At 49.6% G+C, this 16,791-nt stretch overlaps 2 protein-coding genes across 2 annotated transcripts; one reads left to right on the top strand and one right to left on the bottom strand.

The window, feature by feature from the left end:
* Positions 1-5,209: 5,209 nt before the first annotated feature.
* On the top strand, positions 5,210-7,309 carry PtA15_8A165 (uncharacterized protein; the record flags this gene model as incomplete). The annotated part of the gene is made up of 6 exons (XM_053171565.1): positions 5,210-5,328; positions 5,602-5,840; positions 5,900-6,176; positions 6,309-6,743; positions 6,864-7,020; positions 7,175-7,309. The coding sequence occupies 6 exons, from the start codon at positions 5,210-5,212 to the stop codon at positions 7,307-7,309; spliced, it is 1,362 nt and encodes a 453-aa protein (XP_053022816.1).
* Positions 7,310-10,218: 2,909 nt separating this feature from the next.
* On the bottom strand, positions 10,219-10,789 carry PtA15_8A164 (uncharacterized protein; the record flags this gene model as incomplete). The annotated part of the gene is made up of 2 exons (XM_053171564.1): positions 10,219-10,507; positions 10,578-10,789. The coding sequence occupies 2 exons, from the start codon at positions 10,787-10,789 to the stop codon at positions 10,219-10,221; spliced, it is 501 nt and encodes a 166-aa protein (XP_053022815.1).
* Positions 10,790-16,791: the final 6,002 nt, after the last annotated feature.

The following is a 16,791-nucleotide window of genomic DNA, read 5'->3' as shown; positions in this document are numbered from 1 at the left end:
TAGCAACAACTGTTGTTTTTGAACGCAAGGTGAACTGGGCTGTAGATGTCACAGTCGCTGGGGTGTCCTGCCGCCTGTCACACCAACCCTATATTGCGCCTGCAGGCTGAGTGTGGGCAGGGGCGTGTTGGAGGCCGGGGTAGAGCCAATGTGGTAAACTTAGCAAATCCCAAGTTTATTCATCTTTATGCATGTACTTCCCTTTGTACATACATACTCTACTGCGGCTGCGCCCATTTGTACCTAGTCTAGTCCAAGGCGCCCGACACCGGTTCCACTCTTTCCTCACCGAGTTTGGACCAATACCGAGGCGCACTTGAGCTAATCACCTCGACGCACATCTTATCGTCAGGTGAGTGTAATCAACCGAGTTTGGACCAATACCAAGGCGCACTTGAGCTAATCACCTCGACGCACATCTTATTGTCAGAGTGCATTCTCTGAGGAGTCTTACAGGTTAAAAGCCGGCTCTGAGCAGCGCGATCGGGATTCAAGTTCCAATTTTCGGGAGACCAGAACCTGAATGGTCGGTAAAGGAGGAAAAATCAAAGAAATTCAAGAACAAGCAATAGCAGAAACGTTAGAAAAACAGAAGAAAGAAAGAGAGAAAGAAGAACAAGAAAGATTAGAAACAATCAAGAAAATAGAAGAAGAACGGAAAGAATTTTACGAACGTTTAAACACTCCTCAACAATCCTCCTCAAAAGAAGTCGAAATGGCGGACCAAGTAACCACTGAAGATTTTTTTCGACTAAAAGCTGAACTCAATCGGCTCACGACTTTAGTCAACACCAGTGGAATTCAACAACCCCAATTAATCCAGAACGAAGGGAACAATAGCGTGCTCAACAGCTTCCACAAGAAACCCCTCGAGCTCCACCTGATGCATAACCCAAAGAAAACCAAGCTAGCAAAAGGAAAAGCAAATTTCACTGTCTGGAACCGCGAAATTAATTGGACGTTGAAATATGTATTCAAAAATGAGGGCACCTTCACCGAACTAGAGTTGAATTTCAAATCTAAGTCAGCAAAAGATCAAGCCGCAATAGCTTGCCTTCTTCGGTCAACCATCGAAAAACCCCTCCTCGATATTGTCGATGGCACCAATTCAGATGATCCCTGGACGATATTCACGAACTTGAAGAGCCAGTGCGATCGATCTGACCGACAGCACAAGCTTGATGTGATAGGACAGTTTGCTGAACTCATGAGCACCCATACTCCAGGCACCGATCTAGATCTCGCGCGATGGAGCAAGGTGTGGGCGGAGATTAACCAACTCAAACTCACCCTTGAAGAAGTCGGTGGACTGTGTTTGCAGTTCAGTTTTGCGGCACCGGTGGGGATAGACGCAAAGACATTCGAATTCGTTGTCGGCCAGAAGCTCGAAGCAGCGGCTGCGCCCACCCTAAGCGATGTGATGACCGTCATACAAGCGGCAACAGGAAAATCTCAACAAAAAGCGGTCGCTGCAGCTGTTGAAGACTCATATTCCCCGATAGACCTCGACACAATCAATGCAGTCCGGTTCCCTCAAGGCAGATATGCTCCGCCCCATCGTTGCAACCCACAAACCCCGAGTCCTAACCCCCAAGGCCAAACGAACCAGAAAAACGGCTTGCCAACAACCCAACCCAAGCACAACCTGTCAGTTGAGAAAGCAGCAATCTTCAGAGGTTACCCACTCAACCCCTGGCTCACGACCAAACATGGTATACAATGTCACTATTGTAAACAAAATGGACATTGGTACAATAACTGCCGACTTTTCTGGGAAGACGTCAACTCTGGCGAAATTGGATCGCCGCCGGAAGGACATGATACGCCAGGGTCGAACTATCTACCACCAGACCAACCGTTTGGCAAACACAACCGGATCCGACAACTAGATGTGCCGGAAGTGAGTGACGGTAAAATTCTTCTGGACTCCGGAGCTTCGACTCATGTGAGTGGTTCCTTCGACTTCTACACTTCAACGGAAAAACTCAATCAACCCAGGAAGATACTCCTAGCAGTCACTGACTGCTTGGTTGATGTTAGCCTCAAGGGAACAATCACGATACCGACGAAGCAGGGGAACGTGACGATTGAAGACGTTTTCTATTGCCCCGGAGTAGACGGAGTCATCCTTTTGGTTGGTCGATTGACATGCGCGGGTTGGACTCTCATGGTACAAGGGCGGAATGCAACTCTTACTAGCCCCTCGAATGTAGTTTTCAAAACTTTGTACAAAAATTACTGCTGGTTCCTAAGTAATTTACAACAATCATTGAAAATAAACAAAGTAACCCAGCGCCCATCGTTTGATCCATTCTTGTGGCATCGTCGACTTGGACATGTGTCAGAAGAAGTAGTAAGAAACTACCTCAAGCAGCACTACCCGGATGAAATTGAAGGAAAGAAATGGGAATCGTTCTTTTGTACCCAATGTGCAAAATCCAAGAGTGTTGACAAGAAGTCTCCAGGCGGTAACTCCCTCATACCACGCGACGAACCTCTAGATCTCCTAGTTTCCGACGTGGCCGGTCCTTTTCAATACGACATGTTGGGGAAACGTTACGTACTCACGATGCAAGATCATGCGTCCACATACATATGGTGTGACATAATGGTTGAAACGAGCAAGGTCCCGTCGAAGATCATGGCATGGCTTCATCATCTTAAGAATACATTTGGTCAATACCCAAAGAACATCAGATGCAACAATGCACCGGAGTACACGGCGTCGCTGAAGAAGCTCTTGGTCCCGATCGGAGTCTCATTAGCTCCTGTACCACCATATAGCCCGGATGAAAATGGCGAGGCTGAGCGAGTTAACAGAACCCTGGGCGACATGGCCAGGACGATGCTACACGGGTCAGGAATGCTGCGACCATACTGGATTTACGCGTATCGAATGGCGGCACACATCCACAACCGTATTCCGAACAAGAAGACTAGCTCTTGTCCGCTGACAGCGCTGTACAAAATTCAAATCGACCCCAATGTATTGTACCCTTTTGGAGCTGATGCAATTGTGCATATCCCGAAGGACAAGCGCGACAAACTTTTGGAGCGTGCGCATGTTGGGAAGCTCATCGGTTATCCGGCATCAGGAGGAGGTTGGCTAATTCACTCAACACAAGACGGACGTATACTGCATTTGACTTCTGTTATATTTCCTGAATTCCAAAACCTCCCGGTCAAGAAGAAAGAACCCAAGAAAACGGACCTAGATTTCATAATCAACCAGCTAGTACTCAAATTGGGGGAAGAAGAAACTGATGTGATGGCAAAAGCGGAAGAGCGTGCGGTAGCAAACCTTCCGGTAGGCGAAGAAAAAAGACTCCCTCTCAACATCAAGACAGCGTTACAAGCGGTAGACTCAGTGAAGTGGTTCAAGGCGGCAAATTACGAGATTGAAAAGTTTTTCGAGCTAGGGGTATGGACGCCGGTTGAACCATTTGCAGGCGTGAAAGCACTAGGGTGCCAATGGGTTTTTGCAATCAAGGATGGAAGCTCCCCGGATGAACCGGAGATATTCCATGCACGGTACGTAGCCAAGGGATTCAACCAAGTTATGGGTCGAGACTGTAACAAAACATACGCGCCAACAGCCTCACTAGTAACTCTGAGATTGCTCATTTCTCTAGCAATCAAGTATCACTATCCAATAGCAACTTTTGACGTCAGCTCGGCTTATCTGTACAGCCCAATTGAGGAAGAAGTTTACGTGCAACCTCCAATAGAAATCAGACCAGAACTCAAGGGGAAGATCATGAAACTCAAGAAGGCAATGTACGGAACAAAGCAAGCGGCACAATGTTGGTGGAAATTTTTCAAGTCAAAAATGGAAGAGATTGGTTTCATTGCTTTGGAATTAGAACAGTCTCTATACATCTATTGGCGTGGGAGCGGATTCATAATCATTTGGCTACACGTGGACGACGGTTTTGCGGTGGCGTCGAGCAAGGATTTGATGATGGAATTGAAAACGGCAATGGAGAAGGAAATGAAGATCAAATGGACGGACAAAGTGGAGAAATTGGTGGGGATAAACATCAAGTTGAGAGCAGATGTAGTTGAACTCAATCAAGAAAAACTGGCGAGTCAAATTGTTCATGACTACAAAAGACCAATCTACTCTTGCAGAAGCACATTACCCAATGAAGATCTAGAAATCCATTCCGGTGAACCAGTAGACCAAACGACGTACAGATCAATAATTGGATCACTAATGTACCTAGCGGCAGGAACACGACCAGACCTTTCTTATGGCGTCAATTTGCTAGCTAGGTACAGCGACAACCCTTCAAATGCACATTGGAAAGCGCTGGATTTTTTGATAGGATACCTGAAGAAATCTACGGGCATGAAATTGATGCTGAAAGGGCAAGGGGACTCATTGGATCTGTGGACGGACGCGAACTGGGGAGGAGAACACAAAAGGTCAACATCCGGATTTGTCAACAAACATCAGGGAGACGCTATAGCTTGGGGGGCCAAAAGACAAACAGTGGTGGCACTCTCGATGTGCCCGACGGAATATGTGGCGTTGTCGGAAGGTACTCAACATCTGGCGGGCTTGTCAATATTGCTTGAAGACATTCACCACACAATGAAAATGAACATTTATTGCGACAACGAAGCGGCAATTCTCATAGCTAGTGATAACTCATCAAAGAAGAAAACAAAGTATTTGATTCGAGCTTTCTACTTCATCAACGATTTTGTCCGTGAAAATAACATCAAGATTACCTGGACAAGCACCCACAAACAACAGGCGGATATCTTCACCAAAAAGCTAGGACCAAACAAAATGGACGCGGCGGTCGTGAAGCTGGGACTACGGGGGTGAAGTTTACCACCTTGGGGGGGGGGGGTGTTGGAGGCCGGGGTAGAGCCAATGTGGTAAACTTAGCAAATCCCAAGTTTATTCATCTTTATGCATGTACTTCCCTTTGTACATACATACTCTACTGCGGCTGCGCCCATTTGTACCTAGTCTAGTCCAAGGCGCCCGGTACCGGTTCCACTCTTTCCTCACCGAGTTTTGACCGATACCGAGGCGCACTTGAGCTAATCACCTCGACGCACATCTTATCGTCAGGTGAGTGTAATCAACCGAGTTTGGACCGATACCAAGGCGCACTTGAGCTAATCACCTCGACGCACATCTTATCGTCAGAGTGCATTCTCTGAGGAGTCTTACAGGGCGCATACACCCACGATGAACGCCAAGCACCTCGCCGCCCTCGTCGGTGTCCCCCTGGCGGTCCTCGGCCTCTGTCTGGCCACCATCCACCTCCGGATCGGAGCCGCCCTGCACCGGAGCCGGCCCCCGCCGGAGCACCTCCTCGCCGTCGACCTGCCCTCCACCCGGCTCGCCCTCGCCAACCTCACCCTCGCCAACACCCTCGACCTCCGCATCCGCGCCAGCACCACCCTCAACCTCGCCCACCTCACCACCCCCACATCCTTCCTCTCGCGCATCGAAACCCGCCTCTTCGCCGCCATCCTCCGCCGCACCGCCGCCGCCACACTCGCCTCCTCCGCCCCCATCCAGCTCTTCGACGCCGCCGCCGCCGCCGCCGAGCCGCTGCTCGAGATCCGCCTCCAGAGCCCGGCCCGCCTCTCCCTCCGCGACGCCCAGACCACCCTCCACCTCCGGCTCCGCTTCCCCGGCCCGGCCCAGCTGCCCCGTCTGCTCACCCGCCGCACCCTCACCCTGCGTCTGGCCCTCCGAGATCTGCGGCTCCGGCTCGACACCCATCCGGACCAACACTCGTGGACCGACGCCCTCTTCCGCAGCCTCGCCCACCTCCGGCTGCCCCATCTCACCCTCCACCTCCCCGTCACTCGTACGCCCCAAGACCATCTCCTGCTTATGTCCGCGTCCTGACCCCTGTGAGCTGTCCAGTGCCGAAGGTGCCTGCCGAATGGGCCGACCCCGCCGCGCTGCTCACGCTCTCCACCTACGCCTTCTTCCCCATCCCCGCTGAGGACACGTCTGATGGCCGGGCGGGGGTGGGCATCCGGGCGACCGTCGCGGCCCCGAACCCGCTCCTCTTGCTGCGCCGGCACATCCGAGAGCTGGACGTGGCCGTGGACGTGCCATGGCCGATCCCCTTATCCGTGCTGCTCGTCCACGGCCCTCGCCACCGTCTGGTCCCGCTGGCCTCCTCGCACACGCTCCCGTTCGCCCTCGACCCGGCCGCGGAGACTCTGGCGCTGGCGATCGAGGGCTTCCTGCTTCCCTCCCTGGCCTCTCCCAACAGCACCCTACAGGGGGAAGAGGACGACGACCCGCTGTCGGGCTTCCTGAACAGGTTCCTGGCGGGCAAGCCCAACTCGCTGGCCGTCCGGTACGCCGGCATCCCTCGGGCGCTCCCCGCAGCGGACCCCCGAGCAAACCAAATACCGCTGAGCCTATCCGCCGCCGAGGTCGGGGCGCCGAAGGTGCCGACGCTGATCAGCGCCTTCCTGTCCACCATGGACCTCCGACTGCAGTTCCCCGGAAGCCCGACGCCGGACCTCCTCGAGTCGCTCGAGATCCGAGAGATGCACATCGGCCTGCCGGGCCTGTTCCCGCCCCGGGCCCCGCTGCGCTGCTCGGGCGTCCTCCACGCCCTCGTCGTCTTGCCCGCCGAGCTCGCCGGGCTGGCAGGCATGCTCGACATCCGGCTCTTCCGCCCGGACGTGGTCCTGCTCGACGGCCCTCTCCCCCCCTCTCCCTCTGCCGAGGACGGGCTCCCGGAGAGCGCGTTTGCGAGCCTGGCTCCCCCGGCTTTCATCCCCGCCTCCCTCGCTCGCTCCCCCTCCACCTCCGCGTTGATGCTCGACGCCGTGCTCGATAACGTGCCCCTCCACATCCTCCAAAACAGGACCGCCGTCTTCCGCAGATACGCCGCCAAGTACGTCCTCCACCATCGCTCCAATACCAGCAAACCGGGCGAAGGCGTCCAGACCTCGATGCTCGGCACATTCGATGCCAAGGCTTTCGTCGCGGGTAGGTTCCGCGTCGCGCTGCGGAGAGTCGCGGTGCGTGGGAGCTTTTTTGTCTGATTATCGGACGCTTCGCTTGATCTGGACGAGCTTGGTCCAGACACACGTATTGTTATCTCAAGGCCCTGTATTTATGCATGTACACTCAATCCCCTGTTGTTGTATGTTGTACCATTTCGTTTACCCTCAGCCCAACCCCCAGAAAAGTCACTATCCACACGTATGTCAATGCCCCCATGTCCGCCTGGACACGGGTCGGCGCCGGGCGCTGTGGGCCGCTGCGGCAATGAGCCACCGCTGCGGCAATGAGCTACCGCCGCTCTAGCAGTGCGCAAGACCGGTCTCGAACATGTGTGTCCGGCCTCGAGTGTCCGTAAATCTCATGGCTACATGGAGGGAAAGAGGCCTTGAAGGCGTCGCAAATCATCCCCCCCCCCCGGGATCTGAGAAGGCTGGGGTGTATGTCTGGATCATGGTTGGCTCAGGGTCGAAGTCCCTGAGGAGGCCGAAGAAAAACACTCGTCCGTCGGACGCGTGAGTGGGGAGCAGACGGGCCGACTGCGCTAATAACATTAGCCTCAGGGTAGCGTAGCCCAGCGGGACACCGCCGACAACCTGCAGCGCAGAAGTATCGCAGCGGTGTGCGGCTTTCTGCCGACGCCGATGAAGTCGGCCGCCCAGCGTAGTCTATGGCGCCGCTAGAACTGGCCCCCATGGACGCGCTCCAGCACGGATTTTGGGGCCCATGTACGCTTGAACTTGTACCATCGGACGGCCCGCGACGCCCCGCGGAGGAGCGTTTGGGGCCCGGTCCATGGCCGAATAGTCCTCTTGGCTCCTACGCATCCACTACCATACAGCCTCGAAGAAGAGTCTGCGAAGCCATGGAATCTTACGGAAGGCCCGCGTGCTTCTCGAGGCCAGTCGCAGGGCTCATCCTGGAGAGCACTCTCCGCGAACAAGGCCGCGTGAAACATGTCTTGTCGCTCTTTTGGAAGACCAAGGACGCATGGAAGTCTGTATGCCGGCTAGGCTGCCATCAAACTCTCGAAGGAGCTCATCCTGGAGAGCACTCTCCGCGAAAAAGGCCGCGTGAATCATGTCTTGTCGCTCTTCTGGAAGACAAAGGACGCATGGAAGTCTGTATAGGCCGGCTAGGCTGCCATTAAACTCTCGAAGAGGTCCAGGAAGTACGGGTTTTCACCATCCAACGATCAACGACTGAATCGACAACAGGCACACTATCGCTTCGAGTTTATTGATCTCAGCATCTCTCGCCTCCTTCCTCTCGACCGGTCTCTATTCGACTCAACCTCTCTGCTTATTGCAGGTATGCCCAACCATCTTTCTTTTTACGTTTCGTGAGCGATCCATTCTGACTTTCATACTTTCTCTTCCTGGTGTGCTTTCTCTAAATCGAATCAAATAAGTGCGTGTGGTGTGTGCTGCGACAAAACAAAGCGCGTGCGCTTAAATAATTCTCGTCGGGTGCGACAACCTAAGCCAAATCATCAATCCTAAAATCACAATGTCTTCCAATGAACACTGCTGTTGACCTTGGCCCAACCTCTGTCGAAACCTCGTAGAACTTCTCACGTCCTCAAGAATAAAAAATATTTCGAATTCTCGTGATGGATACGTGGCTATTATGGCTACTAGTTGAGCGCTCCTCATTCCATCATGGCGCAGGATTATGATCCTGAAAAATCTTACCACTCATAATTGAATCCCAATCAGCTCGTTGGACAAAGCTTGCAGATGGAACATCCAGGAGGATTCGCACAGAATCCAGCCTATGGACACACTTTAGAGCTCTCTAGTGAATCCAATCAATTCATCGTGAATATTCATGAAGAATCCGACTACAACGTGAGTGCATATCCTTGACAAGAACCAGGCTTGATCCACCAGCTTCCTGCGAGCTGAAATATCATTTGATCTGGGGAGGTGAGCAGTCCGGGTTACATTCGAGCAGGCCAGCTGCAGAAACTTCCACTGATCACACACCTACGGCTAACCCCTCAAGCGCTAGTTTTCAAGGCCTACGCAATAAGGATCTCCCGGAAGGCGACTGCCCAGTTTGCTGGGTAGCATTCCCCAAAAAAATAAAGAAACTTAGATACCTTCCAGCATGTGGCCATTGGTTTTGCGCTCAATGTGCTAATACATGGTTCAAAAAAGACGCTACTTGTCCCACTTGCCGAACGATTGACCTTGCAGCGCAGGAGGCATTGGCGCAACAAGAAGAAGAAGCGCGAGCAGAAGAAGCGCGGCTGGCATTGGCGCGCCAAGCAGAAGCCAATACTGGAGTGGTAATGCAAGCAGATCTCGCTAGAATCAGAGAAAACAGGCGTGTTTTTATCGTTGTTGGCGTGTTCTCAGTCGCCGGGTTTTGTTTTGCGATGGCGCAGCTGTAAGCTTTCTAGTTGGACTTTCCTGGACCATCTCAGCTTAAATCAACACTTAATAACTTGACATGTTTTTGACACACCTCTTACAACAGTATTTTGAGGACATTGCATGTGGAATGAGCCTCCAAGCATGACTGTCATCCACCTCATATCCAGCCATGATCCTTGACCTCAAAATCCACACAACCACGAGACAGCTTGCATCCTGTTCTTCAAAAAATCCAAGGTTGCAAGGCTCTCGGAAATTTTGGACGGGTTTTTTTTCTCACCACTTTCTTGATTCAGATTATATTTGCACGTATTTCCTAGTATTTGGGTCTTCTCTTCTGCACATAGTGCTTTTATTTCTAGGTCTTGTCTTCACATTTTATTTTGAGCTCATTCTTGCTAATTTTTCATATATTTTAAAGCTGGCCTCATGCCTGAACTACTGGCTGGTGGGGTAGAAATTCACAGCCTACATCTTACCTACACGGCGGTTGCATAGCGCGGTCAAAAGAGCCGCAAGTTCGGCCGTCAAATTGACGGTCCCCCCTCAGCCATTGTTGACCGGCAAAAAACAGCCCCCGCGTCAGCCGTCAAATTGACGGCCGAATTGTCAGCCCGCCCACCAGAGAGAAGTCGGGAAAACAGCTGGCAAAACTTCTGGCCCGCCGACCCAAGCAGCAACTTGACGTCAACCCCCAGCCCAGGCACATTTTTCCACCGTCTGACAGCAAACAACTGCTGATCAGCCTGCCACTTCCCCCGCAAACCCTCGGTTTGTTTTTTGGGACACCCTCAGGTCAACTCACAAGGCACTTGCATTTTTTTTTCTTTTTCTTTATGGTTTTTGTGTACAAGTTTTAATCAAACAGAAGGAAGAGAGGCAGTTGTTATTGGTCCCGATATGAGGGAGACAATTGCCGGCAAAAAACGGCTTCCGACCAAGAGACTCCGGCAGTCTACCAAAGCCCGCCCAGCCGTCCAGGCGATGATTTGGATTGATGGGGATGCGGTACGAGCTGGCATCTGAAAAGTTCTGGGTAGCGTTGACGACGACGGCAGCGACCAAGAGACCAATGGTGATGGCCCATTGATAGCAGGCCACAACAGCGCCACGGATCCATTTCCTATGGCAGGAGGGGATTGCAAGCGAGTCAGTCAGGGCATGGATGAGAAGGCAAAGAAGAAAGGACAAACGGGGCACATTCAGACTGGTACCTGGGGACCAGACAAGACGCCATTCCAACGCCGAGACCGGCAAACACACGGCCAACGGCGAAGACGGGGACAGAGATGGAAGCGGTTTGCAGGGCCACACCGACACAGAAGACGGCGCAGGCGACGATGACACCCCATCTGCGGCCGACTGTCACTGGGGATGGGTGGCAGAGTGAGCTTGGATGTAACATGTACTGAGGGAGTCTGGATACGTACGGTGGTCTCCAAAGGGGTACGCTAACAGTGCACCTGTAAACGTTCCGGCTGAAAGGATAGAGGTGACCAGATAATCATTGGCAGTTGTGAGAGGTGGATGTGTGATATTCCAGCCAGTGATGAGTTCTTGTTTTTGCAAAGGGATGAGGCTGGAGGTGTGGAGAATGAATATGTGTCCTACGCTGTTCTCCAATGAGCGGACTTTGAAAAAAAGAGTGGGAGCCAAGGGTGACGTGTCCCTCCAATGAGCGGCCTTGGTAGAATTTTATAATCTACCCTCTTGGGTTAGGGCTATTGGCGAATCAACCCAGGCAAGTTAACAGAAGTTAAAATTAAGTTGTCTGAAGTCAAGTGCCGGCAGGTGGGCTGGCTATTTGGCTGTCAATTTGACGGCTGACGCGGGGGCTGGTAGCTGACCAGTTGAGCCGACCAATACTTGGCTCCTCACGTCAAATTGCCAAACAAAACTTTAATATGTGCAACTGCCGTGTATCTCTGTAGATAATCTGCGTTGCTGCCCACATTGTGCTGCAATTTTTATCTCCCCTTGAAGATTGAACCTTGAATTGGTCATTACAGAATGCACGTGGGGGATTACAAGCAATTTTTCTTAATTCTGTCCTGATGAGTTCAAACATACTTTAAACTTTACTCTATTGTTTTACTTAAAATTCAAGAGCAGCACAAGATTCATGATATGCTAGTGCATCTGTTCACCACCAACTATTGGATATCTGTAAGGGCCTGTACCATTTATCAAGCAATAAAAACAGCTCTGCATAAACATGTACCATAACCACAAGTTCCTTCACCGAGTTCCTTGCTGCAAGAATCTTTCCCGCTCAGACTATGTAACATACATACATAACACATATATTATGCAGTCTGAGGCCGACGGGGTTCCTCAACATCAGGCCGATAAACACGTATCGGTCCACAAAGGAAGGCAGGAGGGCCAAACCTCTCCTTCCTCTCAGACCAATCAAGCTGTGTTGGTCAGAGAGGAAGAGGCAGACAAGTCTGTCCTGACCAATAAACGGACCGCTCCGTCCGAGGGGAAAACGGACCCCTCTTTCCAAGGGTAAAGGGAGACAACCCCCCCCAGACACATTGTATTGGTTCAAGGGGAAAACACCCCTTCTTCCTCTTGAGCCGATCTAGTTAAATTGGTGGAGAGGAAGAAGGGGTGGTTTTGAGTGATATGAAGGAAGTAGGATGTTCCGTCCAAAGGAGAAGAGGAGACAGATCCTCTCAGAACAATACCTATACATTTTATTGGTCCAAGGGGAACACTCCAGAGTCCACTACTTCCTCTCGGACCAATCAAGTTATATCAGGTGGAAAGAGGGGAGGATTCCTCTTGGACCTATATGATAGATGGTCCGGGAGGGTGGAGGACAGAGCTCCTCTCAAACCAATACTTTGTATTGGTGGCAGGACTATCCGGGATGAGAGTGTTATATTGTCCAAGAAGTGGGACGGGCGGGCGCAGCAAGTGTGGAAATTGCTTGAGAAAACAAGGTCAGACCTGTTTCTGGAAATTGGCAATTTCTGAAGGAAATTGATTACTGGATCCCCCCAAAAACGGGTGCTGTGGTACACGTTTTTGAGGGGAAACTGTTTTCTGTAAGAAAAAAAGATTTCTGGCCGAAAAACTGCTTTTTGAGTTGCTATGGTAAAGGCCCTAAGCTACAGGGGCTAGAATTAAAAGAAGAAAAAAATAACCAAAAAACAAAATGATGTCATGCCAAAATTGGATATAAAGGGTAGGGGTTAGGACCTTCCTTTGGGGCATCCCTGAGGCTGTACATGTGACAGGTCACAGTGGCTTCTCCCCTCAAGAATCAGAGAAACTTAGTGAATTTAGAGGCAGGCTTCTTGGATTTTTTCACAATTTTTAGGTCCTCAGTGTCACAGAGGTGTGGCAAGCAATCCACTGCATGAATCTGTGGAGAAGAGTCCACAAAACCATAAATTAACACACAGAAATAAAAACTGGGTCAACATGCAGGGTCCTCCAAGTTAACCAAGCTGCCATGGTAAACCCACTTGTAATAACATAGTTGCCTTTTACTTTAGGCAAAGTCACTGTGCAATTTCCACAGACAGAAGCTTGGTTGCACTGCCAGCATATTTGGCTGGGATGAAGTCATCCCAGTTTAACTGGGATGCACTCAACCAATTTAAAATGGGTTGATCTTGACCAATGAAATATAAATCCAAGGGGGGTACCTTGGATTTATATTTCATCAGTTGAGATCAACCAAGTTTAAATTGATTGATTTCATCCCAGTTTAACTGGGATAACCTCAACCCAGCCAATTATGCTGGCAGTGTTGATTAAACCCTTTGAAATTTTTTGGATTAACACCACAAGCCTACGTCAACTTCCCCCTGTGAAATGCTTAAAATTTGACCTAGTTATTTCTTGCGGGGACACTTTGGGATCAGGAGCACTCTTAACAAGATCAGCCCCAAAGTCTTGAGGGACCTGGTCAAGTTTGGGAAGTAATTGAAGGCATGTCTCAGAGCTTAAAGACCAATGAAGTTTCCAGCAGGAACTGCCAGTCTGCATAAGCTGTTTCTCTTGGTATCCTGACCCACAGGGAAAAACACTTATCTGCAAACGGTGCACCATTGAAGAGCTTGAAAACTTGGAAGTAGTTGCTTCTGCTTTGATTCCAATTTCTTCTGGGCCACAAAAATATATCTTTTAAGGCCTGTGAAGGAATATCTTCTTTGGCCAAGCTGTAGTTTTGGTACTGCTTTCAGCCTGACCAAACTGGTGTGTGCATATGTACCATAGCTGCAAAGAAAGAAAAAGCTTTTTGTTTTTGGGTGGCACATATGGCACTAACTTGGGGGAAGCCATCACCCAGGTACACTCCAAAGGATCAACTTACAGGCTATTTTGACCCCGCAGGAGTAGATAATTGGATTTTTTATTGAGGCCTGTTGAAATTTCACTTGTTCTCTCTCTCCCTCTTCTTGATCTTCTCTCTCCTCCCTGTCACAAACATGTCACCTTTTCTTGTTTGTCTGTCATGCATGTGCTCTTTTTTCTTCTCATTCATTATGATTAGATCCGCGCCCAAAAGTTAACCATATTGTATGTAGTCTACTTAAAACCACTAGACTGCAAGAAATCAATTCATCAGTCCTTGTTGGAATTTGCCCAACTTGGCAGCTGGGATTCCCGCCCCGTTGCGCATGATTTTCCGCTCTGTCGCGCACAATGCTCGTCCGCTCCCAGTTGCTCCCTTTCCCATCTCATACTCAATCTCTCTTACCCTTCCTTCTCTCGTCTCTTCCGTCTCACAACTCCGAAACAACTCCGTAATCTGCTCCGAGTCATTCCGCCTATGGTTCCTGAAACGTCTCCCTGAAACTACTCTCAACAACCACAAGTCAGCCGTCGCTCATGCGCACAAAGAAGCTCAACCACAACTCAACCCTCAACCTCACAGCTATAAAAGACAGCCTCTTCTCGATCTCAAGCTCCCTTGTCAGCGGCTCACTCGAACACAGTCATCACTCCATCGCTCTACTATCTCTCTCCGCCTCAAGCCGCCTGGCTCTCGCTCAAATCCAGCCAACATTCCTCTCCTCCGAATATCCCTCCGACTTTGCTTCTTTCCCTCTCTTCTTCTCTATCTCCTCTCACTCACTTCGCTCCTCATCAACTCAAACCAACATCGGTTTCTTCTTGGATCAGCTGCAACTTCAACGCAAATCATCCTTGCTGCTCCGACGCTTTCCCTCGAATTCATCAATTGGTTCTTTCCAATTTGGTGAGAAAACAATCAATCTCAAGACAGAAATCTCATCCTCAAGAAACTTATTGACCTTCTTTTTTCCCTTTTATAGTGTTTACTACTTGTCATTGTTTGACCTATTGTTCTTCAGTCTTTCTGTTCTTGTTCCACCTAAAACCTCTTCTCATCGCGGTATGCTCTTTCTTGTCTACTATCTTGTTGATTTTCTTATCCTTTCTAACTTACTATTTTTTTATCTTTAAAAAGTTCTGGTTCTAGTTAGCATAATCAATCCTGTTTTCTCTCACGATTAACAGTCGAACAACAGCGAACGATCACCAACACCTCAATGTCCACTGTCCCGGATATCAAAATCACCGAACCTGAAACTTCCAACCAGAACCCAATCTCTCAAAACAAGAACACAGAATCCAGCATGGAAAGAATCAACGGCACCATCCTCAAAACAGCCATCGAAGCGATCCCTCTCCTCACAAGTGACAACTTCACCATGTGGAAGAATCGAGTTGAAAATATGCTCGATCTTCAAGGACTTCGAATTCCTCTCACATCCGAGGATGGTGCCCTTTCCGCTAACGAAGACATTCAATTAAGAACAATCATCACTTCCAAGCTCGACTCCGCCATTCATCCGAACGTGATCAATCACGAAAACAAGAAAAAGGCCAGAGAAATATGGAAGTCTATAATTAATTACTTCGCATCTACTCAACCAGCTAATCGTGCGCGAGTTTTCAGCGAGCTGTTGGATCTCACCTTCAGTCCTAGCGATGTTCAAACGTTCATCACTGCAGTCAGAACAGTCAACTCTCGACTCTTTGAAATCGGGATCAATCTTCCAAAGGACCTGGTCGCTTATATTCTCCTGAAGAAGCTTCCCTTGTCCCTCACCAACATCAGTCAACAGATCACCCATTCGGAGAAAGAACTCACGAGTGATGTAGTGTTAGATCATCTTCGACTATTCCTCAACGATCAATCTGCCACCGCAAATTGCACTGGAAGCTCAAAGATTGAAGTGACAGCGCTTTTCACTGATGCCTCAAAGAAGTGCAAGAAAACAGCACACAATACTCTTGCAAATCATCCTGAATCGAAGTGTTGGATGTTGTATCCGCACCTCAGACCAGCAAACAGCAACTCGTCGCCTGGCACCGGACGTGCTGAATCTACGTTCAGCAGCTTTCACACTTCAATTTCTCATTCCTCTTCCCACTTCATTCTGGATTCCGGATCATCTGCTCACATGGTCTCAAATCTCAAACTTTTCTTTGCTCTTGATCTGACAGAAAAAGGACTAGTCCGCACCAGCTCAGGAAGCGAATCTCTGAAGATCAAGGGAATGGGATCGATCAGACTTGTTAATGAACACGGTTCCCTGATTCTAAACAATGTGCTTTTTGTTCCAGATCTTGTAGTTAATCTCCTGTCTGTTAGATGCTTAGCGCTTGATGATTATATTGTTGAATTTGGAAAAAATCATTTTTACGTTTTCAAACACAATGAACTGAAAATGAAAGGGCATTACTACTCTAATCTTCCGAGTCTTTCCTTTGTGAACAATGAACATCAATCGCACTTCACCAGCTCAGAGAACTTGCACAAGTCTCTTGGGCATGTCAGCTATCATTGACTAAGGCAAAAGCTTGGTATTCCTATTAAAATTGAGAAAACCTGTGAGGCCTGTTCAGTAGCAAAGATTACTCGGGCTTCCTTTAAAGCCAAGCATCCTCCTGCATCCAAGCCCTTTGAGGAAATTCACCTAGACTTGATTGGACCGATTCATCCTCTCTCCAGAGAAGGACACCGCTACATCATCACTGTGGTAGACAGTCACTCTCGATACTGCTCGGCAATTCCAGTCAAGTCAAAAAGTGAAGTTGCTGAAACCCTGATTAAGATGATTGGTCATGAGGCAAAAAGATTTGGCTATTATCCAACTGTGATTCACTCAGACCGAGGAAGTGAATTCATTAACACAAGTTTGCTTGATTTCTGTTCGGAACATCTCATTCGATCTCAAACATCAGACCCGTACACACCTCAACAGAACGGTCTGGCTGAAAGACACAACCAAACTATCCTTGAATCACTTTGAACTATCCTCAAAGACTCAGGCTTTAGTCAACGATATTGGTCGGACATTCTCAAAGTCAGCACGCTCACTCTTAATCAAATACCGTTGCACAGAAGTAAGAAGT

Source organism: Puccinia triticina, chromosome 8A (genome assembly GCF_026914185.1).
Source record: "Puccinia triticina chromosome 8A, complete sequence".
Taxonomy (NCBI): domain Eukaryota; kingdom Fungi; phylum Basidiomycota; class Pucciniomycetes; order Pucciniales; family Pucciniaceae; genus Puccinia; species Puccinia triticina.
Note: the sequence above shows the minus strand (reverse complement) of the source record. Positions and strands in the feature narration are given on the sequence as shown.